The sequence below is a fragment of the Miscanthus floridulus genome, chromosome 1 (assembly GCF_019320115.1).
Source record: "Miscanthus floridulus cultivar M001 chromosome 1, ASM1932011v1, whole genome shotgun sequence".
NCBI lineage: Eukaryota > Viridiplantae > Streptophyta > Magnoliopsida > Poales > Poaceae > Miscanthus > Miscanthus floridulus.
The window spans coordinates 141,276,383-141,301,113 of record NC_089580.1 but is presented as its reverse complement, the minus strand read 5'-3'; the positions used below and the strand labels follow the sequence as shown (position 1 = coordinate 141,301,113).

General features: G+C 43.7%; 2 protein-coding genes across 5 annotated transcripts; both read left to right on the top strand.

The window, feature by feature from the left end:
• The first annotated feature begins 949 nt into the window (after positions 1-949).
• On the top strand, positions 950-9,835 carry LOC136542629 (uncharacterized). The gene is made up of 9 exons (XM_066535153.1): positions 950-1,277; positions 4,466-4,568; positions 4,673-4,740; positions 5,030-5,089; positions 5,190-5,348; positions 5,464-5,610; positions 8,759-8,973; positions 9,075-9,183; positions 9,266-9,835. Exons 1-9 carry the CDS (start codon positions 1,104-1,106, stop codon positions 9,344-9,346), a joined length of 1,116 nt encoding a protein of 371 aa, XP_066391250.1. The 5' UTR covers positions 950-1,103; the 3' UTR covers positions 9,347-9,835.
• Positions 9,836-12,642: 2,807 nt separating this feature from the next.
• Positions 12,643-23,897, top strand: LOC136542607 (PHD finger-containing protein 5-like). 4 transcript variants are annotated; one of them, XM_066535122.1, is made up of 4 exons: positions 12,643-12,892; positions 22,997-23,082; positions 23,434-23,529; positions 23,611-23,897. In XM_066535122.1, exons 1-3 carry the CDS (start codon positions 12,830-12,832, stop codon positions 23,522-23,524), a joined length of 240 nt encoding a protein of 79 aa, XP_066391219.1. In that variant the 5' UTR covers positions 12,643-12,829; the 3' UTR covers positions 23,525-23,529; positions 23,611-23,897. The 4 variants fall into 4 exon arrangements, with proteins under 4 accessions (XP_066391219.1, XP_066391238.1, XP_066391223.1 ...); XM_066535141.1 differs by having other exon boundaries at positions 23,434-23,549; positions 23,618-23,897; XM_066535126.1 differs by having other exon boundaries at positions 23,434-23,549.
• The last annotated feature ends 834 nt before the right edge of the window (positions 23,898-24,731 follow it).

The window sequence follows — 24,731 nt, the reverse complement described above, 5'->3', positions numbered from 1 at the left end:
TGGAAAACAATCCATAAAATCAACATTTAAGTACCACAACAATTATAAAATCAAAATTCATATGAAACAGCTTAAAATAAGGATTACATACCCATAGAATATGTGTACACTTCTAGGTCAACATCATCATTTTCTGGATTTATGGTCATGGGCTGATAGGCCTCAACTCGTTTCAGCTCGTGAGCAGCTCGCGAGCTGGCTCGTTAAAATAGCGAGCCAGACTTCTAGCTCAACTCATGAAAAGGTTAAAACGAGCCGAGTCGAGCCAAGCTGAACCGGCCACGAGTCGAGCGAGTTGGCGAGCCACGGGTATTTTGTCCAGCTCTGCTTGGATTGGCCTCTCCCTCTCTAGGGACACGAAAAAAGCCTACATTGTCGTATTAATCAACCTCATCAAAATTGTTGCACTTGCACCACCTATTAGTAAATCTCACCAACATCATTCCATGCCAAAATATGCATAAGTCATGTTCGGCTATTTTTTATGTATACATGGAATAGATCAATATACTTTCTCAACCAAAATTTTGTTTATTTCTTTCGGCCCCAGATTAATAAACCTTTAAAGGTTTTTAAGTTAAATTCTTTTAAATTTGACAGAATTTATAGTATAGACATAAACATTCTGGCATCAAATATAACACAATCACTATAAAAATACATATCATGATGTATCTAACGATAAAAGTTTGCTACCATAACTATTAACCCTATTTTATATAAGTTATATCAAACTTAGAAAATTTAGACAACTCGCAACTTTGATCTATCGAGGCTGCTAGCACGAGCTGTCATTTCCAGGAAGGGCCCGAGGCGGCCGATACATATTAAAAAAAAACAAAAGAAAAAAGAAAAAGGAAAAAAAGGAAAAGGAAACGAGCAGTGAGAAGGTTCAGATAATCAGATTTGAGAGGCTTGACTTGACCCAAACCCAACTGGCCGCGCACACCCAGACCCAGAGCCTTCGTTCGTGGGCTCGTGGCTTCGTCCTCCTCGCCGCGCCCACCACCCCCGCACCCCGTCGCCCGCACCACTTGCCAAGGCGCCAAGCCCTGACCGACCTCGCCTAGGGGTTCCGGTGACCCCCGCCCACCCTACTCGCGATGTCTGACGTCACCTCCGACTCGGCGCAGAGCCGCCGCTCGCCGCCGCCGCCGTCGCCGTCGCCGTCGATGCCGCGCTTCCAGCAGCAGCCGAGCGGGCGCCAGCCGCCCCCGCCCGGTGCCGACCCCTTCGCCTTCGGCGTCGTCGCTTTCATCGGCATCTGCTTCGTCCTGGTGAGTTGTGACCTTTTGGCCTCTCCTACCTCGCTAATCTCGCTGATTTCCACTTGTGATCATTTCCCCCGATCGCGCGTAGGTAGATGCTCAGTCGCGTGCGCGCGCCTCATTGGCTGGTCCTGGGCTCGATCGGTGCCGGTGGGGAACTACTGGGTACTGTCGCGTGGATTCGCGTTGTCCTGCTGTGGGGTCCGGGGTTAATGGTAGGGCGTTGCTTGTTTTCGAGTTTAGGTTTGGTTCATTGGGGATGCCAGTGCTGATCTGGTGAGTGCCTACATTCTGCATAAGTGATGCGCATGGTTGAATTGATTGGGGGCGTTGGGCAGCTGATATGAGCAGATTATCTCAGTTATCCATTATATTTTGCTGAAAATGAGTAGATGTTTCTGCCTTTTGCCACATTTGTTAGGGGCACTGTGCCTTCTGATACTTCTTGCTGCTCCTAATACCTACGGAGTACATGTTTACCACCAAACAACACACTTTAGCTCCAAACACGATCTATTTGGTCCTGTTGGGGGAATTTTGTATAATAGTTTGGAACTATTGATTGTATGGCCCAATTCATCATTTTCATCTTATATTTCTATCTTCTCTCACAGTATTGTATTCTTGTTTGCTGTGTTCATCTTACTCCTCTGTGTGATGTTACTTGTACATTTTTATGTTCGATGACATCTGAAGTATCACCTTAGGACTAAACTATGTCCCAAGCAAAGAAAAAAAATCTTGTACTACATGATGTAGTTTGTTGCCTCTTGGGGTTTAAGTTTGGTGCCTTGGGGCTGGAATTGTTGGTTCTGTCAGTGCCCTTCAATGATGACATTGTGTATGCTTGAATTGATTATATTGTTCAATCATTGAGCTGGTCTCAATAATGCATTACATTTGCCAATAACGAGTCAATTTATGTGAGTTTCCATATTTGTTTAGTGGGCTGTGTTTGTAGATATTGCTGATTGTTTTATATCGGAATTAAACATGTTAGCAGGTATCTGTCTTGAGTTAATGTCAGCAATGTAATAATTTTTAAGTTCTAAGTATGTCTCTATCACTCCTTTGAGGCCTTCCTTTTAAGTTTTTATACAATGGTCGAAACTATAGACTGGGGTCTTTATCAAGTTTCTGTTTCATGTCATGTGTTATTGTTTCTATCACTCTTTTTGCCCTTGTCAGTCTTCCTCTCTTTATAGTTTATATTGCAACAACCTTTACTTTTCAATGTTCTATGACAACTATAGAAGAGGAAACATCTTTGTACTTTAGAATGCTTCCTAGTTGGTTTGCATCCCCAGTTTCTCACAAGTGACTAGGTAATGAAATTACCTTCTGAATCATCCTACTTTTTTAATTTTAAAATACTTCTCTGGATTACATATATTGATATATACACCTACCTGTTTTCAATGCGAAATATATTTTAGTGGTACTAGGTGATAGCTTATGCAAAACCCTCTTCTGAGGCTATGGGGTGAACTTCGCAAGGAACATTTAAATAACACTGTTGCAAATTCACGTTTAGTTTATCCAAGATGTAGACATGCTTTGAATTTGATGCCCTGCCTTGGTTAAACAACAATATGTTCTGAAAATTAATCAATTTTGACTCATATAGAATGCAAAAGGTCAACATACATCATTTTGCCATCTAGTTAAATACTGTTGGCCAAACTTCCTAGTAAAATAGTAGGAGTTTTGCAAGAATAAGTCACACTATCCTGATAGTTTGGACAAAGGATACGTCATAGACTCTGCAAGGTCCTTTATATCCTTTAAGATTTAAGATTTATTATAAAAGATGGCTGCATGTGCTTGTATGCAGGATCACACTACTAAAAAATGTTTAAAGCAAGGTAGTTTCTGCTAAGTAAGAAAATTCATCAAGTTAAAAAAATGGTTCAACAATGTACACAGTTAATCATGGCCTAGTTATGAGCTTTGTTTATTTTCATTTTTGAACAGAGGCATGTGAAGCTAGTGAAGGAACAAAGTTGGGATTGAGTACTAATGTTGTGGAGAATTCTATTATTTTTAGGACAATTCTTCACATCAATCTGAAACAGTATTGCTCAAGTCCTGCCAAGGCACTAGGCACTGAGGGGGAAAAGATAGTTCTAATTGATACCCCCTTTTCATAGGCTATACTGTAGTTTGTCAAAAGCCATCACACCCTCTGACCCTTGCAAGGTCTGTAACCAAGCTCCTGAGACTCTAGTTCACCTCATCTTCCTTTGTGATATGACACATCAATCCTGGGGTTCCCATTGGCATGGACAGTGCGCGCTGCCAATGAACGAGCTATGGAAATTGTCAAGACCACTGCAAGTCTGCAAGTCCCCAAGTCCACTACAACAAGGTCTTATTCCTTTGCTGCTGGAAACACAGCAGACAATCGTCTTCAAGGAAGAAGCAATCGTCGCTGGCAAGACTCAAGTCAGCATGAAAGGAGGATGCGTAACTCTGGCAACACTAGCTGCAAGCTGCCGCACAAAAGAAATGTATTTCAGCGATGCTTTGTTTGGTGCAACACATTGGGCCTGTTTGTTTACCCCTCAGCTTATATAAGCTCAAGTGGTCAACAAACACCCAAACTTATAAGCCAGCTTATATAATCTTCCCCCCAGTTTATATAATCCTATAAGCTGCCTTAGACCACCTTATTTCAACCTTTTTCTTCCGCACCTATAAGCTAGGGGGTAAACAAACTGGCCCATGGTCTTCCATGTAACACTCTAACCTAAACACATATGTACACTACTACACTATCTTATTAAGTCAAATGATGTATTAATTGTGATATCTTTAGGGGATTAATTTATTTAAAGGTCATTGCTATTCTAAAGTTTACAAGTGCTAGTTGATATGAACAATTAAGGTAGTCAGTTGCATAATGATCTTTTGCCGCTTCACAGTTCGGATTTTTTTTTCCTTTTCTTATGCTATTTTTTGTGTTTTTATGGGTGTTTATTTTAATCCAGCGACTGGCATAATTAGGATCACTTCCTCTTCTGCGTTTAGTATGCATCAGTTGGAGTAGCACTCTGAATTAAAAAAACAGAAGTGTACAGTCAATATGTTTTCCTCCTTTCTTTCTGTAATTGAGGCAAAGCAGTACGACTGTACAAGCATATTGTTGATTGTTGACCTCTTTGGTATTGAATACCTTGTGCACTGGTAATATGTAGATTTCACTCTCAGTCCCATCAAGTGTTCTACATCAAGTTCCTGAAGGACATGTTGGGGTATACTGGAGAGGAGGTGCTCTTCTGAAGACAATCACTCCTCCAGGTACTCTTCTTTTTCTTTCTTTTCTGTCTTTTTTCGGTAATGTCCTTCTCTTTTTTAATTTTGTTAGTGCATCTTAATTAACTTTTTTTTTCATCTGCTTCAAGGTTTTCATCTGAAGCTCCCTTTGATCACCCAGTTTGAGCCAATACAGGTTACACTTCAAACAGACCAGGCGAGTGAGAGTGAATTACACTCTTTTCCCTTTGGCTTCTGATCCTATGTTTCCACTGAAACCATAGTTTTGTTCACCTGCAAACGGTGGCTGCTTGTTTCCCTCATACGGTCATTCCAAAAGCTGCATCTTCTTGTTTTGATCGCACCCTATTTGATTTTCCTAGCTGCAAAATGAAAGATCACTTCTATTTAAGATGAGTTTATGATAGATATAGATTAGTTCACTCAGGATGCTAAACATGAGTTTTATGGTAGACATATTTATGCTGTTCATTATATTAAACCAGGTCAGAGATATTCCTTGTGGAACAAAAGGTGGTGTTATGATCAGCTTTGACAAAATAGAGGTATAATGCTACTCTTCTTTTTATTACAATTCTATATTTTTTTTACAAAGATGACCATCTGCTAGTTTCTGAACTGTTTGATTGACTGTCGTGCGTGCAGGTCGTGAACCGCCTCCGCAAAGAGTTTGTGCATGAAACCCTACTCAACTATGGTGTGCACTATGACAAGACATGGATATATGATAAAATTCATCATGAGATTAACCAATTCTGCAGTGCTCACAGTTTGCAGCAAGTTTACATTGACATGTTCGATCAGGTTAGCTGGTCCTTTTGGTTAGACAAATTTGGCTGTGGATGGACTAGTGCATGCAATATAGTTGACCTTAAACCCACAATTGTAACACACCTTATCTGTTCTGCAAAAATTACAGATTGATGAAACAATGAAAGAAGCTATTCAAAGAGACTGTACACGCTATGCTCCTGGAATTGAAATAATCAGTGTTCGTGTTACGAAGCCAAATATACCTGGTAGTATCAGAAGAAACTTTGAACTTATGGAGGAGGAGCGTACAAAGGTATGCACTTCATGTGACCAGATCATATGCTTAAACTGTACTCTTTAAACACAGTAACTTCTAGTGAGTCACAACATATGCATATATCTAGTGCAATAGTAAGTGATGGTTATTAACTAAATTTAAGTGTTGAATAAATTACTCTAATTGATAATAGGTGTTTCATTTTTCATGATTAACTGAAATATAGGAGTTGCATAATCGAAGCTTGCAAGCTTTAGAAGGTGGTTCCTGAACTTCTTCTTAAGGAACTGACTGCAATGCTTCAGTATTAAACTTCCATTCCTTATCTTTTGCTATGGTTTTATTATAAACTTCTGTTCCGTATCCTGTGCCATCATGTTAAAGCTGTGATGTTTAGATCATCCAACATTATGCAAACCATGATATCCATGGACATCTTTGTGAGGCTAACTTCATACTTGAAGATAAAATACATAGTTCATATTCATATGCATGAACTTGTGTCGATTTATAATACTTAAAAGGACTCAAATGTTCATTGTATCTGCTCATGTGTTTTACTTGAATTTATGTATTCTGTACAACATAGGCACTGATCGCCGAATTAGTTGATACTGGAGGCGTGTAAATGTATTATGCGTTCAAGAGACTAAATGGAAGGGTCAGAAGGCGAAGGAGGTGGACAATACAGGTTTCAAGCTTTGGTACACAGGGACAGTTGCGAATAGAAATAGAGTAGGAGTTTTGATTAATAAGAGCCCCAAGAATGGCGTGGTGGGAGTGAGAAGGCAAGGAGATATGATTATCTTAGTCAAGCTTGTCGTTGGTGATATGGTCTTGAACGTAATTAGTGCGTATGCCCCTCCAAGTAGGCCTCGACGAGAGTGCTAAGAGACAGTTCTGGGAAGACTTAGATGGCCTGATTAGAGCTGTATCTAGTAGTGAGAAGCTTTTTATAGGAGGAGATCTTAATGGGCATACAAGTGCAAGTTTCGAGGCAGTTCATGGAGTTGTTGGGTATGGTAGTAGGAATCAGGAGGGGGAGGAAGTTCTGGACTTCACGGTAGCTTTTGACCTGATGATAGCTAACACTTTCTTTAGAAAGAGAGAATCTCATCTAGTGACCTTTAGTAGCGGACAACACTTTAGCCAGATTGACTTTGTCCTCGCAAGAAGAAAGGACAAACGAGCATGCTTGGGTTGCAAGGTGATACCAGGGGAGTGTGTTGTTTCTCAACATAAGCTTTTGGTGGCAGACTTTTGTTTTCAGATGCATGCCCGTAGGGATAAACAAGCTATAAGATTGAAAGAACAAAGTGGTGGAAACTGAAATGGGAGACGTCAGAGGTATTCAGGGAAAGGGTTATCAAAGAGGACTCTTAGAAGGAAGAAGGAGACATAAACAACATGTGGGAGAAGATGGCAACCAACATTTGGAAGGTGGCCTCAGAGGTGTGTGGAGTAACCAAAGGAAGTGGAGGCGAGGCTAAAGATACTTGGTGGTGGAACGAGAAAGTCCAAAGGACAATTAAGGAGAAGAAAGAATGCTATAGACGCTTGTACCATGACAGCAGTGTGGACAACATAGAGAAGTACAAGGTGGCAAAGAAGACTGCAAAGCGAGCTGTAAGTGTGGCAAATGGTAGAGCGTACGAGGATCCTTACCAACATTTGAGTACGAAGGAAGGAGAGAATGACATTTATAGGATGACTAGGGTTCGTGAGAGAAAGACAAGGGACTTCAATCAAGTTCAGTGCATTAAGGATGAAAGGGAGCATCTCTTGGTGAAGGAGGATGAGATCCGACATCAATGGCAAGAGTGTTTTAACAAATTGTTCAATGGTTAGAATACGGACACAACCTTTCAGTTGGATGGCTCTTTTGATGACACTAATAGGCGCTTTGTGCGGAGAATCCAAGAATTTGAGGTCAGAGAGGCGTTGAAAAGGATGAAATGAGGTAAGGTGATGGGACCGGATGGTATCCCAATCGAGGTGTGGAGATGCCTCGGGAACCTAGCTATAGTATGGCTAATCAAGCTGTTCAACAATATTTTTCGATCGACTTGGAGAAGGCTTATGATAAAATACTAATGAATGTTATGTGGTGGACTTTGGACAAACATAAAGTCCCAACGAAGTACGTCGGGCTCATTAAGGACATGTACAACAATGTTGTCACTAGTGTTCGAACAAGTGATGGAGACACGGATAACTTCCCGATTAGGATATGACTACATCAAGGTTCAGCTTTGAGTCCTTATCTGTTTGCCTTGGTGATGGATGAGGTCACAAGGGACATATAAGGGGACATCCCTTGGTGTATGCTTTTCACGGACGATGTAGTGCTAGTTGATGAAAGCCTTACATGAGTGAATCAGAAACTAGAGTTATGGCGGGAGACTTTGGAGTCCAAAGATTTTAGACTCAGTAGAACTAAAACTGAGTATATGAGATATAACTTCGGCACTACTACTCGGGAGGAGGAAGATATTAGTTTGGAAGGTCAAGTAGTGCCTAAGAAGGATATCTTTCTATATTTAAGATCAGTGCTACAGAGAGACAGGGATATTGATAAAGATGTTAGCCATAGAATCAAAGCAGGGTGGATGAAGTGGCGCCAAGCATCTGGTGTTCTATGTGACAAAAGGGTACCACAGAAGCTGAAAGGCAAGTTTTATAGGACGGTGATTAGACCTGCTATGTTGTATGGTGTAGAATGTTGGCCTACGAAAAGACGACATGTTCAACAGATAAGTGTTGCGGAAATGCGTATGTTGTGTTGGATTTACGGTCATACAAGAAGGGATCGAGTCCGGAATGATGATATACGTGATAGATTAGGGGTAGCATCAATTGAAGAAAAGTTTGTCTAACACCGGTTGAGATGGTTTGGACATGTCCAACGGAGACCTCCAGAGGCACCAGTGCGTAGTGAAATCCTAAGCCAGGATAGTAACGTGAAGAGAGGCAGAGGAAAACCGAAGTTGACTTAGGTAGATGCAATAAAAGGAGACTTGAAAGGGTGGAATATACCCAAAGATTTAGCTTTAGATAGGAGTGTTTGGAAAACAACTATTCACATGGCTGAACCTTGATCGTTTCTGTTGGGTTTTAACTCTAGCCTACCCTAACTTGTTTGGGATTTTAAGGCTTTGTTGTTGTTGTTGTTGTTGTTGTATAGGCACTGATCGCCATCGAGAAGCAAAAGGTTGCAGAGAAGGAGGCAGAAACACAGAAGAAGATCGCACTATCTGAAGCAGAGAAGAACGCACAGGTGAGCAAGATCCTGATGGAGCAAAAGCTGACGGAGAAGGACAGTTCCAAGAGACAGGAGCAGATTGACAATGAAATGTACCTTGCACGAGAGAAAGCACTAGCAGATGCAAACTACTACAGGCACGGGTGGCAATACCATATTCTTTTCAAATTCGTTCTGCTCATGCACGCCTCTTTGTTTTCTTTTTTACTACTAACCGCATTTGGTTTGGTCTGTCCAGGATCTTGAAGGAAGCAGAGGCTAATAGGCTCAAACTGACACCTGAGTATCTTGAGCTGAGGTTCATTGAATCAATCGCCAATAACTCAAAGATTTTCTTCGGTGAAAAGGTATTGACTCAGACCTGCTATGTGTTGTTTTCTTGTGTGGTCCCTCGAGTCATGGGCTGAGCTGTGAACTACTACTCTGCAGATTCCTAACATGATCATGGATCAAAGGTTGCTCAAGAATTACCTTGATGCTGTTCCTAGGAAGGACCATTATGAAATGTAGAAGCGTGTTCCGTGAGTTGGAAGCAAAAGACCTTTTTTTGGTGTGAGATCCCACGCAGTAGATAGGATTCCCACGGAGCCGTTCAGTACATCAGTAAGCCAGAAAGGAGTCATCAGGATCCTCTTTAAGACGAAATTAGCAGTTATGAGATCTTTGGCTTGTTTTGTGTAGTAGTAGCATTAGGGCGACTGGAGCATTCGCATGTGACTGACAGTGATGCAACCAGTGCAAATCCTGTTGGGTATATTTCGTCCTAGTCTTCAAAACTGATGGTCAAGGCCGCTGGGCCCCAAACCCAGGTAGTTTTCTTGAGAATGTTTTGGGTACATGTTACTGATGGGAAGAACATTTAGGTGCACTGTTAGATGCACAAGTTTTCTCGGTCATAAATGTGCAAGGTTGCTCCCTGACTTCATTATGTCTCTTTCTCCTTGTACACCCCCTGATCGACTGCAAAACACTCGGTGAAACCCATAAAGAATTGTGATTTGCGCCTGTCTACCTTTCCTGTCTTATATGGCTGCCACACATGCTATAAATCAATATTGATTTGAAGTGGAGGAACGAGTCATGGTCTGGTGGTCTCGTCCATCCATGTAAAAAATATCAGCCCCCGCACCTCTCTCGTGCCTCCGTTGACTCTGCTTTCTCTCTTGCGCGTGCCTCCAGCGCTACTCACTCCCTCTCTCTCTCTCTCACTGTGGCGCGGGCGAGTGCAACGCCCTCGTCGTGGCCTCAGGACAAGCGGGCCACGACAGTGGCGGATGTGGGATGCGGGATAAGGGGGGGCTAAAACAACAGAGATGTTGATTTGCACGAAGATTTAACGGTGAAATCAAGTTTTTGCTACAGTAATTAGCATTGAAATCAAGAAATTAGGGGGGGCTGGAGCCCCCCCTTTGGATCCGCCATTGGGCCACGACACGGAGGCCCAAGCGGCCCTCGACACGGCGGCGCAATGTGTCGACGGCCTAGTCATGGACGGACCAGCGTAGCAGGCTCGGCACGAGTGGCTCCCCAGCGGATCTGGCTCCCTCTCCCAGTCGTGCGAGCGATGCCTCCTTGTCGCGTTGCGCAGCCATCGCTGCTGGCCCCGCGGCGACAAGCGCTGCCGGGCCGCTGCCTTCGGTGAACTTCACGCGCAGACAAGTCTCCATTCTCGCAAGCAACAAGGAGATATTGCGCTGCGCTGAAAGTGCGTGTTACAAGCGTATGTTTGTTTTCAGAGGTGCGTTGCAAGTGCTTCATACGGACGTTGCAAAAAGTAGATCAGGATGTTGCACATGTTGCATATGTTGTAAGTGTTTCAGATGAATGTTGCAAGCGTTTATTCAAAATGTTTCATCTGTTTCAGGCGTATGTTGAGAGTATGTTTCAAATGTTTTATTTGTTTTCAGTCTTATGTTGCAGCAAGTGTTTTTATGTTGCAAGTGTTTTATCTGGATGTTGCATATGCTGTGGTGACTATACAATGTATGTTGCAAGTGTATGTTTTAACTGTTTTAGATGTATGTTGCAAGTATTTTATTTGGATGTTGCATATGTTGCAATAGCTATACACATACTTCCTCCGTCCCTAAATAACAGTCGTTTTTGCTTTCAAAGAAAAAACTTTGACTATATATATATATATATATATAATATTAATATTTATGGTAAACAATTAAATATCATTAGATAGATCATTAAATCTATTTTCATAATAAATTTATTTGGAGATACAAACGTTGCACGTATTTTCTACAAATTCAGTCAAACTTCCGACACGAAAACCAAAAGCGACAGTTATTTAGGGACGGGATGGAGTATGTTGCAAGGTTATGTTTTCAATTTTTCACCTGCTTCAAACGTATTTTGCAGTAAATGCTTCAGGTTGCAAGTGTTTCAAATAGTTTAACTTTTTAAAAAGCGAGAATTGTATTTTCTTAGGGAGGGAGTAACACATATATCTATACCTAATATTAAAGAGGTAAAATTTCTCTCCACCTATTTTTTTCCGGTATGGAAACTATCTCTATTCGTTTTGTCTATAACCCTCATGTTTTATATGCTGGGTTTTGGATAGCTACAAATTCAAATCCAAATAAATCTCTCCTATCCTAAGTAATCTGAATAGGAATCCTAATAAAACATAAAACAGATCCGAAAAGATCTCTCCTATACCCTAACAAATAAGCTGTTGAATAGGAATCCTAATCAAATAATTAGCCCAATATGGAGTAATAAATTATGAAGAGTTTCCTTACGTTTCATGTCGGTCCCGTAAGTTTGGCGTTTGTTTTCCTTTTGTTCGATTTTGGTATGGTTTTGTTCGATTTTGGTTCGGTTGCTTTTACTTAACGTCTTCCGTTATTATTTTTCTCTATTTTTATTTATCATTTTTCTTACTTTCCCCATAAGTATAAAAACTAATAATAAATCAATATTATGATACTTAAGCACTTGACCTCTTTTAAATAAATAGATATTTTCATCACTAAATCATTGATGTGATAAAATATTGATTTAGTTTTAAATAAAAACAATTTTAATCTTTTTACAACATGATATAGCCAATGGTCCAACTAATCAAACCTTAAACTAAAATATTGAACAGTTTATTGTCCAGTTTAGTCTAGACAATTATGCCTCTAAACTTTATGCATGTACTAGTGAAATACAAGACCTACCATGAGAAAAATCATGAAAGATCTCCTATTATAATCATCAGTGCATAGACCGGTCCTTGACACGTCATCAACTTACACCCTACTGACTATATATAATAAAAAATAGAATTATAAAATTTTATGGGTCCACAAAAAAAATCACTGGAACTCAATATTTAACTGTACCAATGATAGATAGTATGAAATTAAAATTATGATATATTTACAAGTAAATATGTTTGTGCTTTGCGTTAGGAGAAAAAACCTATCAAGACTATATTTTAAATTTGATACATACTTCACAAGACATTGTCTATTGTTAACAACATTAGCTTATATATTATGGACGTTATAGTCATCTTAAAATAAATTGTAGCTTTAAAAATTATCGAAAGGATAAACATAAATAGGTATAAGTATTATCCCGGTGCTCATTTTCCATGAATGTTATTTTTTGAAACTATTTTCCATGAATGTTTGATAGACTTTTATCTCTCCCGTTGCAACACAACAAAAAGTCATATCTAGGTACCGATTCTTAGCATGTTCGTTTGGTCTTATAAACCATGACTAATCAGCTAATAAACAATTTTTTTTTATTTCACACCAAACCCACCAGCGTTCTTTCGGCCATGACTTATACCTATCCCTTGCATCTTTCCTCTCGTACCAGTGCCAGACTGCCAGCCTGGCCGCCGCCGCCGCAGCTGCTACTTCGTGCGTCGTGCCTCCGCATCGCGGCTCGTCTTGGAGCTTCACCTAATCCCTGAGGTGTGGCACCGGCGGGTGAGGCATATTGGCGAGGCGGCACCGGCGGCGTTCGGTCCCAGAAGAGATGGCGGGGGGCCCTAATGTCGCGGGCTTGATCGAGGACGATGCGGTCTCTGTCATCACGGAGGTAATCGCTGAGATCTCATGATGGGTTCAGGTTAGGTTTTTGAGCGAAGTTGCGAAATCGGGCGAAATTGGTAGGTTTGGTTCGTGGGTGGATCGAGGGGGAGAGGGGGCCAATCTACTCGATCTCGTAGCACAGTTAGCTGAGGCAGCACCTGCTACATTAAAGTATGGTACAACGGCGCACTGAGCAGAGGGGAATCGATGGTTGTGCATACTGCATAGTGTTGATTTGCTCTGTAGCGGATCCGATTGATTGGTGCATCCCATGTTTAGGCATACAGAGGCATCATAATCTGAAACATGCAAAGGTACCTTGTGCAGCAATCCATTTTGACGACTTCATCATGAAAGAAACATGAACGCAGTTAGCTTGTTCAGCAATTCAGTTCTTAAGGTTCTGTACTGTTCAGTGTTCCTAGTCTAGTAACTGGTCGCAGGCTGGTAACTGTGAGCGGTAACTTAAAGCTGCCTTTTGTTGTTGGGCCAAGCTTGTGTTCTTTTTTTTTTGATAAAGGCCTTTTGTTGTTGGGCCAGCTTTTTTGCCTAAAAAGACTCTAACGTCATCATCTACCCGGTGATACCAAATCTTATTCCTGCTCTACACCTAAAAAGACTCTAACGTCATCATCTATCCGGTGATACCAAATCTTATTCCTGCTAGCGCATCCACATCCGATACGAATCATCGATCCTCAACTCGGAGCTCACGCGTATGCATCCTACCTGATTCCAATACAAAGACCGGACCCACCTGTCTGTGTCTAATATGAAGTCCTTGGAGCTCACGTGTCCGCATCCGATTACTGAGGTTTGGCTTAAAAAATTATGACTGCGGTGCAACGCACGGGCATATATCTAGTAGTCCATGAAATATCAAGACAAGGGGTCAAAGGTGAAGAGTTGTGAGTCGACCCCTTAGCACAATACATCGACATTTATTTATCACTAGATATATGCCCGTGTGTTGCACTAGGGCTGTGATTTTTTGGACTAAACCCCAGTAATGGGACACGATATATGATCTTTGTGAATCTGTAACACCCTGTGTTTTGCATCATGTTAAAAACCACTAAAAATTTGAACTTTTTAAAACTTTACAACAAATTTAAAACATTGACTATTTATTTTCTGCAAAACCACTTTTAAAAGAAAATGTTTTCCAAAAACCTTTGCATCAAAATTCACCATAAGCATTTAGGTTAGAATATTTGGAGTGACGAAATGATTGTTTGATTATATGATTTGTTTGCCATAGAGTTTATTTGGCACCAAATATTTTCCTTGGCATTCTCCACCCAAATAATTTCCTTGACCTCTCCCTTGATTTACCAATATCTCCACATTTCAAATTCCCCTTGAATTCCATTCAAACCATTCAAATGTGTATTTAGTTTATTCTGGGAAAATGAAAAGGAATTCATAAATGGGAAATGAACCCCGGGCTCAAACTAACCTCCCTCCTCTCTGGCCCGCGAGGCCGCCTGCCTCCACTCCCGCAACGGGCCTCCGCCAGCCCAACCGAGCACTCGCACTCCCCCACAGTGGGCCGGCCCAACCCGGCACGCGCCGCGCCGCTCCCACGGCCTTTCCTCGCGCCCACTGACACCGCGGCCCCACCTGTCGGATATGTCGCCTACCTCGCGACGTCGACGCAAATCCCGCGTCGCCTGCGTCGTCTACCTTCGCCGCCTCGGGCTCGCCGTTACCGCCTTAACCCGGCAAAGCGGATAAGCACAAGGACGTCGCGGACCCCACCAAGACCTCGCCACCTTATCTCGTCCGCCACGCGGCAGCGTCCGAGCGCCCAAACATTGCCGCCGTAATGGCCGTGCTCCTGTCCAGCTTGCTACCAGCCAAGCAGTGGATAAGGCCGCACTATTGCGAACCGCCTTAGGTTTGAACGCGTGCGCGGGAAGGAGGAGACTTGGCGCCTGCGCAACCGAGGCGTGCGGCGAGAAATATCTCGCCGCCGCGAACCGACCTTGCCGGCCTATAAATAGGCCCGGCGAGTGCTCCCCGACTTCAACCATCAACTCCACAAGCTTCGCCTAGGCGAGGAACATATCATCTCCCCTCTTTCCCGGAGCGCTAGCCCAATTTCCCCCAACCTGGTTCGACTCGGCCGCCATGGGAGCAACCTTCAAGCTCTCCCTCTCCGGCGCGTCATGGCTCAATAGGAGTGGCCAGCTCTCTCCTAGACCCCTCCTCTACCTCCGCCATATCTAGGTCCCTAATGCATATGCAAGAATCATGTCACCTAGTGGCACTCGATAACCGCTTAGCCAAAGATTTCTCCTCTTTATAGCACGGCTATCGATCCTAAACACACTCACACTCTCTATGGTGTCTTGATTGCCAAAACAAAACCTATTTGATACCCTTGCCTTGATTAACACTTGTTTTTGTTTTTCTCTTTCTTCTTTTCAAGTTGGAGCACTTGATCTTCAAGTTTGGCCACCACTATCACCATGACCATCATCTAGCCCTATCACTTGGTGTGTACAACCCTATCTCAATCACAACACTTAGGAACTAGGATTAGTACACTAGGTTTCATCAATTATCCAAAACCAAACTAGGGCTTTCACTCGGTGGCGAACTGCTCTCAGTGGCAGGGCGACGCAGAGGGGGAGACCGGGGTGGACTGATCGACCAAATTGATTGAGGATAGTTAGAGTACCCTATTTTTCTTAACAAGAGGTTCATTAGCAGATTAGTTACCATGTCTAGGAAAATTTCTAAACTCTGTTACAACTACATAGAGAAGTACAAGGTGGCAAAGAAGACTGCAAAGCGAGCTGTAAGTGTGGCAAAGGGTAGAGCATACGAGGATCTTTACCAACATTTGAGTACGAAGGAAGGAGAGAAGGACATTTATAGGATGGCTAGGGTTCGTGAGAGAAAGACACGGGACTTCAACCAAGTTAAGTGCATTAAGGATGAAAGGGAGCATCTCTTGGTAAAGGAGGATGAGATCCGACATCGATGGCAAGAGTATTTTGACAAATTGTTCAATGGTGAGAATATGGACACAACCTTTCAGTTGGATGACTCTTTTGATGACACCAATAGACGCTTTGTGCGGAGAATTCAAGAATCTGAGGTCAGAGAGGCGTTGAAAAGGATAAAAGGAGGTAAGGCGATGGGACCGGATGGTATCCCAATCGAGGTGTGGAGATGCCTCGGGGACATAGCTGTAGTATGGTTGACCAAGTTGTTCAACCATATTTTTCGATCGAACAAGATGCCTGATGAGTGGAGGAGAAGTATATTGATACCGATCTACAAGAATAAAGGAGATATTCAAAGTTGTACAAATTACCGGGGAATTAAGTTGATGAGCCATACTATGAAGCTTTGGGAGAGAGTTATCGAGCATCGCTTGAGAGCAATAACGCGGGTCTCTATGAACCAATTTGGTTTCATGCCCGGAAGGTCAACCATGGAGGCAATTTTCCTAATAAGACAAGTTATGGAGCGGTATAGGGAGAAGAAGAAGGACCTACACATGGTTTTTATTGACTTGGAGAAGGCTTATGATAAAATACCAATGAATGTTATGTGGTGGGCTTTGGACAAACATAAAGTCCCAACGAAGTACGTCGGGCTCATTAAGGACATGTACAACAATGTTGTGACTAGAGTTCGAACAAGTGATGGAGACACAGATGACTTTCCGATTAGGATAGGACTACATCAAGGGTCAGCTTTGAGCCCTTATTTGTTTGCTTTAGTGATGGATGAGGTCACAAGGGACATACAAGGGGGCATCCCTTGGTGTATGCTTTTCGCGGACGATGTAGTGCTAGTTGATGAAAGCCGGACAGGAGTGAATCAGAAACTGGAGTTATGGCGGGAGACTTTGGAGTCCAAAGGTTTTAGACTTAGTAGAACTAAAACTGAGTATATGAGATGTGACTTCGGCACTACTACTCGGGAGGAGGAAGATGTTAGTTTGGAAGGTCAAGTAGTGCCTAGGATGGATACCTTTCGATATTTAGGATCAATGCTACAGAGGGACGGGGATATTGATGAAGATGTTAGCCATAGAATCAAAGCAGGGTGGATGAAGTGGCGGCAAGCGTCTGGTGTCCTATGTGACAAAAGGGTACCATAGAAGCTAAAAGGCAAGTTTTATAGGACGGCGATTAGACCTGCTATGTTGTATGGTGCAGAATGTTGGCCTACGAAAAGACGACATATTCAACAGCTAAGTGTCGCGGAAATGCGTATGTTGCGTTGGATTTGTGGGCATACAAGAAGGGATCGAGTTCGGAACGATGATATACGTGAGAGATTAGGGATAGCGCCAATTGAAGAAAAGCTTGTCCAACACCGGTTGAGATGATTTGGACATGTGCAACGGAGACCTCCAGATGCACCGGTGCGTAGTGGAATCCTAAGTCAGGATAGTAACGTGAAGAGAGGCAGAGGAAGACCGAAGTTGACTTGGGTAGAGGCAATAAAAGGAGACTTGAAAGGATGGAATATACCCAAAGACTTAGCCTTAGATAGGAGTGCTTGGAAGACAGCTATTCACGTGCCTGAACCTTGATTGTTTCTGTTGGGTTTCAACTCTAGCCTACCCCAACTTGTTTGGGACTTAAAGGCTTTGTTGTTGTTGTTGTTGTCGTCTGTTACAACTACATAAAGGCTCTCTAGAAGTCTATAAAGCAGTTTCCCAAAATTGATCGGACGCACTCGAACAATAATATTCTAGAGGGGCCCTCCAGAGGTGCATAGAGGATGGACCAGACGCAGCAGAGCCTTCTGAACTAAGGATTTGGCCTCTTTGGTTCATGGCCTGCCAGACAACTCAGGAGCCAAACATTCATCTGCACTCAAGAGCCAGACATTCATCTGCACCCAGGCACAGGAAATCGGACGCTTGAGGTTGCACACATGGTCCTGTTTGGTTGGTGGCTGTAAAAAGCTTCCTAGGCGTCCGATTTTGGACGCCTGGGGCCATGATTTGTTGTGTGGTAGGCATTTGCCTACCAAGCCTCCAACCAAACAGGCTCAATTCGTGCCCATTTGTTCTTGCATTGCTTTGTAGTTGTAAACATTGACCCTTGTGAATGCCCATGTTGAATAGCCCTTCAAAGTTCACTAGGTTCTACCGTAACGAGCTGTCCAGCTATTTTAATGGATTTAATTTTAGTAGCCGGCAAGCCCTAGGAACTGCCGCATCAGGCGTGACCTCAGGGGCAGCAGCCTCCTCTGGAAACGCAGCCACGGCCGCCACTTCAGCAGGGACAGTGTCGTCGAGGTAATCGGCAGACTCCAAGTAGAAAAGCCATTGGCACTGATGACCGCGGACATAGGGCTCATCGTAGTTGTAACAGAGCCCTTGGCGGCGGCGTTCCAGCTGCTCAGCCGGCGTCAAGCGACGAAAAGGACGGCCCGGAGCTGATGGGCCAGCCGCTGTTGGTGGCGCGGGCAAGGCCAGAAGGGCGCCTGTGCCTGCTGGTGCTGCCAGAGCTGGACGGGGAGGCGCTGGTAGTCCTGGGCGCTACGGTGGCCGCACCCCACGCTGGGCTGTGGCCGGCGTCATGGCTTGGGCACGGCGCTCGAAAGGCCGCGCAAGATGCATGGCTGTCTAAGGATCCTGGGGGTCGCGTAGCTCAACATCCACCTTGATGTGTTCAGGGAGGCCGCCCACAACCAACTCCGCCTTCTGGGGGGCTGACAGGTTGCGGGCATGGCAGAGGACAGCATTGAAACGGTCAGAGTACTCCTGGACCGTTGATGTGAAGGGTAGCCGGGCGAGTTCGGACAGGCGGGTGCCACGAACTGCCGGCCCGAAGCGAAAATTGCAGAGCTCCTTGAAGCGATCCCAGGTAGGCATGCCCTCATCCTGCTCGAGGGCGTAGTACCATGTCTAGGCCGCGCCGGTCATATGATAAGACGCGAGCTAGGTGCGGTCCGAGGCCGGGGTTCGCTGACCACGGAAGAACTGCTCACAATAGTTGAGCCAGTTCAGGGGATCCTCGGCGCCGTCGTAGGTCGTGAATTCCAGCTTGTAGAAGCGCGGAGGATGCGTGCCCTGGCCGGCACCGTGGACTGCTGGCTCGGAAGCGCTGCCCGAGGATGGTGATGCGCTGAGGTGGCCAGGCGGCGAGCTGCCACCGTAGAAGAGGGGACCATCAGCGCCCCCATAGAAGGTCCCATCGGTGACTTGGGGTCCACCGTGAAGGACCACAACGCCGGTGGTGGGTGCTGGAGCGACCCTCATTGTGGCCGCTAGGGCACTCGCCATCGTGTACACCGTCCCCATCGTCGTTGCCAAGGCATAAGACGGGATCGGTGAAGGAGAAGGCGGCATCCGCAGCTGATGGATGGGAACCGGGTCGGTCGGCTGCACGCCCTGGAACGACGACGTCGGCGTCCCGTAACCGGGCAGCTCGTAGGGGAAAACCGGCGGCAGGGAGGCCACGGCCGATTGCGGCAGCGACCAGCTGGCCGGTTGCGGCGGCTGCATGCTGAGAAGGTAGGACTGGATGGCGCTGACGGAGCGGGCAAGATCGGCGACCACCGCAGCCAATTGGTCCGGCGTCGACGACGAAGGTGCAGTCGGCGCTGAAGTAACAGGCAGCGGGGAAGTGGTGACCGTTTCTTCTCAGATGTGGTGGCAGGGGGCGGCAGGGTGGTGGTGGGAGGAGGACTACATCGCTGATACCAGATTGATAGAACGTGAGGTCCTACCGGAGTTGCTGCGAAGGTTGTAAGGATGGAAGAGCGGAGGGCGAGGGCCTGGGAAGCGGCGGCGGCGTGTTGGGCCACAGCGCTAGGGCTGAGGGCGAGAGGAAGGAGCGGCTAGGGCTCCCAAGGGAAGCCGGCAACTTTAATTGTTGCTTCTGCTTAATTCTATCAATAGAGTTTACAAATATTTATATCCCCTTCTATGCAACCTATTTTGCTAAATAACCTATCTGGGATAAATATAAATTGCAAATAGCAAATAAAATCACAAATAATAGGATAATAGAGATAACTGGGCTGTTAGCCCAACTAATCTAGGCGCCATGAAGCCCAGGGGCGCCACCTAGCCTTCTGTTGTGCGCCGGTGCCTGGTATACTGGATGCTGGTCATAACATATTCAGTAAATTGGTATTTCCTTTCTCTTGTCTTGAACAAAGAGGTTTTCACAAGCATTGGTGTGAATGGATCAAATCGTCATGATCTTGGGAACCCTTAGTATGAAAGTCAATAACATCTATGGTCCCTGCTTCAAAATTGGGAAAGGGGTAGGACAAGGAGACCCACTTTCCCCTTTTTTATTTAATATAGCTGCTGATTCCTTAGCAAAAATGGTAATCTCTGCTCAAAAGAACAACCTCCTCAATCCTCACAGCTCTAGTGCCAGAATATGTGAAGGATGGAGTGGCTATTCTCCAATATGCTGATGACACAATTTTGTGCATCCAAGACAAAAAAGAACAAGCCACCAACTTAAAATTTCTGCTATATCTGTATGTATTCACGTCGTGGCTCAAAATTAACTTTTCTAAGAGTGAAGCTATTATGGTTAGCCAAGATGTTGCCAAATCTATTGAATATGTCAATATGCTGAAACCTTCAGATGCTGACTGGCTGCCTCTAACTGAAAATCCTCAAGAGATTGGATGGATGGCAAGGTAACTCTCTGTTCATTGGTGGCAGAACCATTCTTTGAATTCGTGTTTAAACAGCATGCCTACTTATACTATGTCCATGTACCTTCTCCCCCTAGCCGTTAGATTTTTCTGGCAAGGTGGGCGGATGAAAAGAAAATACCATTTGGTAAAATGGAAAATTATAACTAACCTAAAGACAAGGGGGGTAGGGATTAAAGATCTTGTTGGAAATAATCCTATGTGTCTAGGTTCATAGCATTTACTTTAGCTAAATTTCAGCATGGAGTAATAGAAGGAATAGGCTGATTAGTTGGGTAATATTCTGCATTAGTTAGGAGGCTATCACAGCCTGATTTGTAGCTCACGTTTGACTAAGTAGAAGAGAACAAAAAAGGCAAAGTCATTCCAGCCACCAAAACCACTTGTTCTCGTGTGTGTTTCTTGTGTTTGAGTTCCTGGTGTCCTGTTAGAGGCGTATCTGCCTTTCAGATCTGAGGAAAATGAGTATGAGTTTGTTATGCAAGTGGTGGTGGAAATTGGAAAATGAAAATGGGATATGGCAGGAGATTGTGAGAATGAAATATCTAGAAGGTAAATGTTTAACACAAATTACTCTCGAAACAAGCAATTCCCCTGTGTGGAATGACCTTATTAAAATCGAACATATATACATATGTTGGGAGATCCATGAGGCTGGGAAATGGAAAATGTATTGATTTTTGGCTGGATACTTGGTGTGGAAAAGTATCCCTGATTCCCTGAAGGATAAGTTTCCTGATCTGCACAAAATATGTACTGTTCAGTAAATGATCTATATATAAAGAATTGGAGATTGAAGTTCTGGAGATGGTTAAATGAAGGTCTACAAGACGAGCTTAGACAACTTCATAACATTCAGTTTAGATACAAAATCAATGATGACATTGATGTTGCTATTTGGAATTGGGAGAGTGAAATTGGTTTATAAACATCTTTGCCGTAATAGCTACGGTCCTCATAATAAACAAATGTGGAAGGCCAAGATGCCTCTCAAAATTAAGATCTTCATGTGGCTGACTTTACAAAACTCAATTCTGAACTAAAGACAATCTCATGAAAGGAAAGTGGAAGGGGGTGCTTCTTGTGTCTTCTGCCCCCAGATAGTCTGCATCTCATCTCTTTTTTGAATGTCCAGTCAGTAAATATGTGTGGAGCATTTGCCTTCACCTTTGGAGTGTCTGTTAGACCATCCTCTTTCACCCAATATTGGCTCAAGATTAAGTGGAGTTTACCAAATGGCAAACAAGTGTATGATGTTGGTTTGGCTGCAATCTGTTGGGCCATTTGGAAGACAAGAAACATCATCTGTTTTGAAGGAAAGAGAACTAAATCCCCCACGGAGATCATCTGTTTGATATGCTCCTTGTTAACATATTGGGCATGGTGCAGAGATCCTGAAGTTGGTGGTCCTGCAGTTTCATCAGCAAGGTCAGAAGGAAGATGGAGCAATGTTAGAAGGAAGATGGAGATAACAGCTTCGCGATAACCAAGACAAACAGCCTGCAGTGAGGATGTCTGTTTGGCGTGCAGTTTGGAACGGCCTGTGTGCTGTAACAGCTGATCTGGGCTTGTAATAAGTCATGGTCTTCATAGCCTTGACGGCATAAATTCTTAAAACTTAGTCAACATTGCTCTCGCCTTAGGCTGTGCTGGTGTTTGGTAGTTTTGGATGCCTTTTGTCTGAACCCTGGGTGTTCAGTACAACAGGCAGCTGGTTTGGTTCTGGTTAAGCACGTACTATGGATTGCTAAACTCTTGTAATTACGTTGCTTTTGTTAATGAAATTCAGTTCGCCCATGGTGAAAAAAAGTTCATCAATGCTTAGGTTTTGCATTTAATTGTTCCCTGCACCCATTGTTTTAGTGGATGTTGTCCGTTCACTGAAACAGCCTTTAAATCAGTCTACTGTGTTGCTTGTTGTTGGACCAGTTCATGTTCTTTGTTTTGGATAGAGAGACGTGAGACTCGGAGCTTTATCATAGGCATGTGCAACCAGTTCTGAGTTTTGTCTCATGAGGTTGTGTTGGTGAATTGTTTCTGTCAGATTGATCAAAGGATAAATTAGACTATCGTTGTACTGAGTTTTCTTGCATATATGTTCATTGTCAGAATGGTTATTACTGCTCCCTGTTCATGTACTTGCCAGATTGACATTGAAAACATCTTAACACATTTGTCTCTAACAAAAGATTTAATGCCCATTCATTCTTGCAGTCTTTTGTAGATGGTAGAAGCCATAACTCATGTACACATGTCAAATAACTCTTCAAGGAGACCTTTTTTTAATAAAATCTTTGTCAGTCATTTGCTGTCACTCACTCATTTGGTATTCTGCTGAACATCTTTTTCAGTCCTATGATTATGTCTCCATGTCCATGATACGTGTGAAATAATTAGATGGACTCAAAGTTTGTGTATCCAACTGCATGATTTTTTTCCATAACTGCAGGGCTTAGTGGTGTGTGAGATATGTGGCAGTGGCAGTGCCCCTCATCTTATTGCAAACTGCGCTCGGTGCAGTGCGCGTGAGCATTGGTACTCCCTTTCTTCTCTCCTACCTGCTTATTGCCTTTTTCCTTTGTTCTTCACATACTACTAAGCTCTAGGAAAATGTACATAAATATACATATGATCGTCTGTCTACAACATGTGCTGATCAATTGCTAGACACGTTTGTAAAGGATGTTTGGATAGTAGGAAATGATAATAAGAACAGAAGGCTTTGCCACAGATAACTCATGTAAAAGATTGTAACTAAATAAGGCCTTGGGATATTTCCATCTGTTGTTGGTCTGTACAAAATGGCCACTATCTGTAAAAATGGTGAAATGGATGAATGAATTCAAGTTTCTGAAAGCTTTTCTGTTTTCTATTTCCAAAAAAAAGGTATTGTATGCAGGTGTTGACGTTTCTGATTCCACGCATATGGTTTTGTAATAGATGCCAACGAAAGGCCAACAGGGCACCCAGATCCTAGCCAAGGTAGCGATTTCTGCTTGTTGGTAGGTATGTTTTACGTAGTCCTGGCCTGAATGAAACTCCGGATCACTCACTCCCCTGCAGCCTGCAGGTTCCGGACATGAGTTGTGCACTGGAAGTTGCAGGGATACTGGAAGTCACGAAGCCAAATTCCCTTGATTCTGCCCCGACGGAAGTTGCAGGGATACTGGAAGGTTGCAGCTAGTCTTGTGTGAGAAAATTTGGCTTTCTTTTGTGTGGTTGTTGTATTGGCAATTTGGCATCGCTGGAGCAAATGCCCATGTGGGTGTGTGGCTTGGCACCGGTCGCATCAGAAAATGTATGTCGGATATTCTTTCACCGCGAGTGAGCAGTTAGTATTTAGCAGGTAATATCATGTTGTGATTACGACATTGAGTACAGTACAGGAGAGAGAGATTCACTCCTACAGTACTTCCGGACATGGAATACGTACGTATTAGGCCCTGTTCGCGAAAGTCGAAACCGAGTTGGTGCGCTAGTTGTGTCGGTGTAAATGTGATTGATGGAAGTAGCAACCAGGTACGTTGTACTACGTAGTACAGATTCTAAGAAGCCACGCATACAAGTTCTGTATTCGGAGGATTTGCCGGTACGAAAACATTGCTCCACTTTACTCGTACAAGATTTTGGAGGCAAACTTGATGGATTGGTTGCACAATATACGAATGAAGTAGAATTTGTTGCAAAAAGGTGGCTTGGCATCGCGAGGTACTACTACTACTGCTACGAGAGCACTATCAGCATGTAATGGCGGCGGCTCCGTTCGTTTGGTTGAATTTGGTTGAAAAACACCGTTCCGGCTGAATTAGTGTGAGAGAAAAACGTTGTTTCAATTGAAAAAAGAAGCCGAACAAAGCGTCTTTTATACGGAATGGATTGAGCTTCTCCCACCATTAGGGCGTCCGCAGTGGGCGTTCTTTAGCCGATTCGATGTAATTATCCTGTTCGTTTGATCGTTTCTGTGGCTTATATGAACCGGCTGATGTTGTTTTATTGTGAGAGAAAAACACTATATCATGACTGATAAGCATGGCCGATACGATCAAATGAACTGGACGAATAAATGCGACCATAGGACCGAGTCCTATACACTGCGTACTTATTCTATGAAGAAGCCGCTCCTATCCAACAAACCCGCTCCCATTCTCTTCTCTCTCTCCAGCGCATCGGAAGTCAGACTGGGG

Excerpts from the sequence above, each read along its gene's own strand:
- LOC136542629 (XM_066535153.1), top strand. The coding sequence starts at position 1,104 with ATGTCTGACGTCACCTCCGACTCGGCGCAGAGCCGCCGCTCGCCGCCG. Across the intron at positions 1,278-4,465 it reads TCGGCATCTGCTTCGTCCTG|ATTTCACTCTCAGTCCCATC; the intron begins GTGAGTTGTGAC and ends GGTAATATGTAG. Across the intron at positions 5,349-5,463 it reads ACATTGACATGTTCGATCAG|ATTGATGAAACAATGAAAGA; the intron begins GTTAGCTGGTCC and ends CAAAAATTACAG.
- LOC136542607 (XM_066535122.1), top strand. The coding sequence starts at position 12,830 with ATGGCGGGGGGCCCTAATGTCGCGGGCTTGATCGAGGACGATGCGGTC. Across the intron at positions 12,893-22,996 it reads CGGTCTCTGTCATCACGGAG|GGCTTAGTGGTGTGTGAGAT; the intron begins GTAATCGCTGAG and ends CCATAACTGCAG. Across the intron at positions 23,083-23,433 it reads TGCAGTGCGCGTGAGCATTG|GTATTGTATGCAGGTGTTGA; the intron begins GTACTCCCTTTC and ends TCCAAAAAAAAG.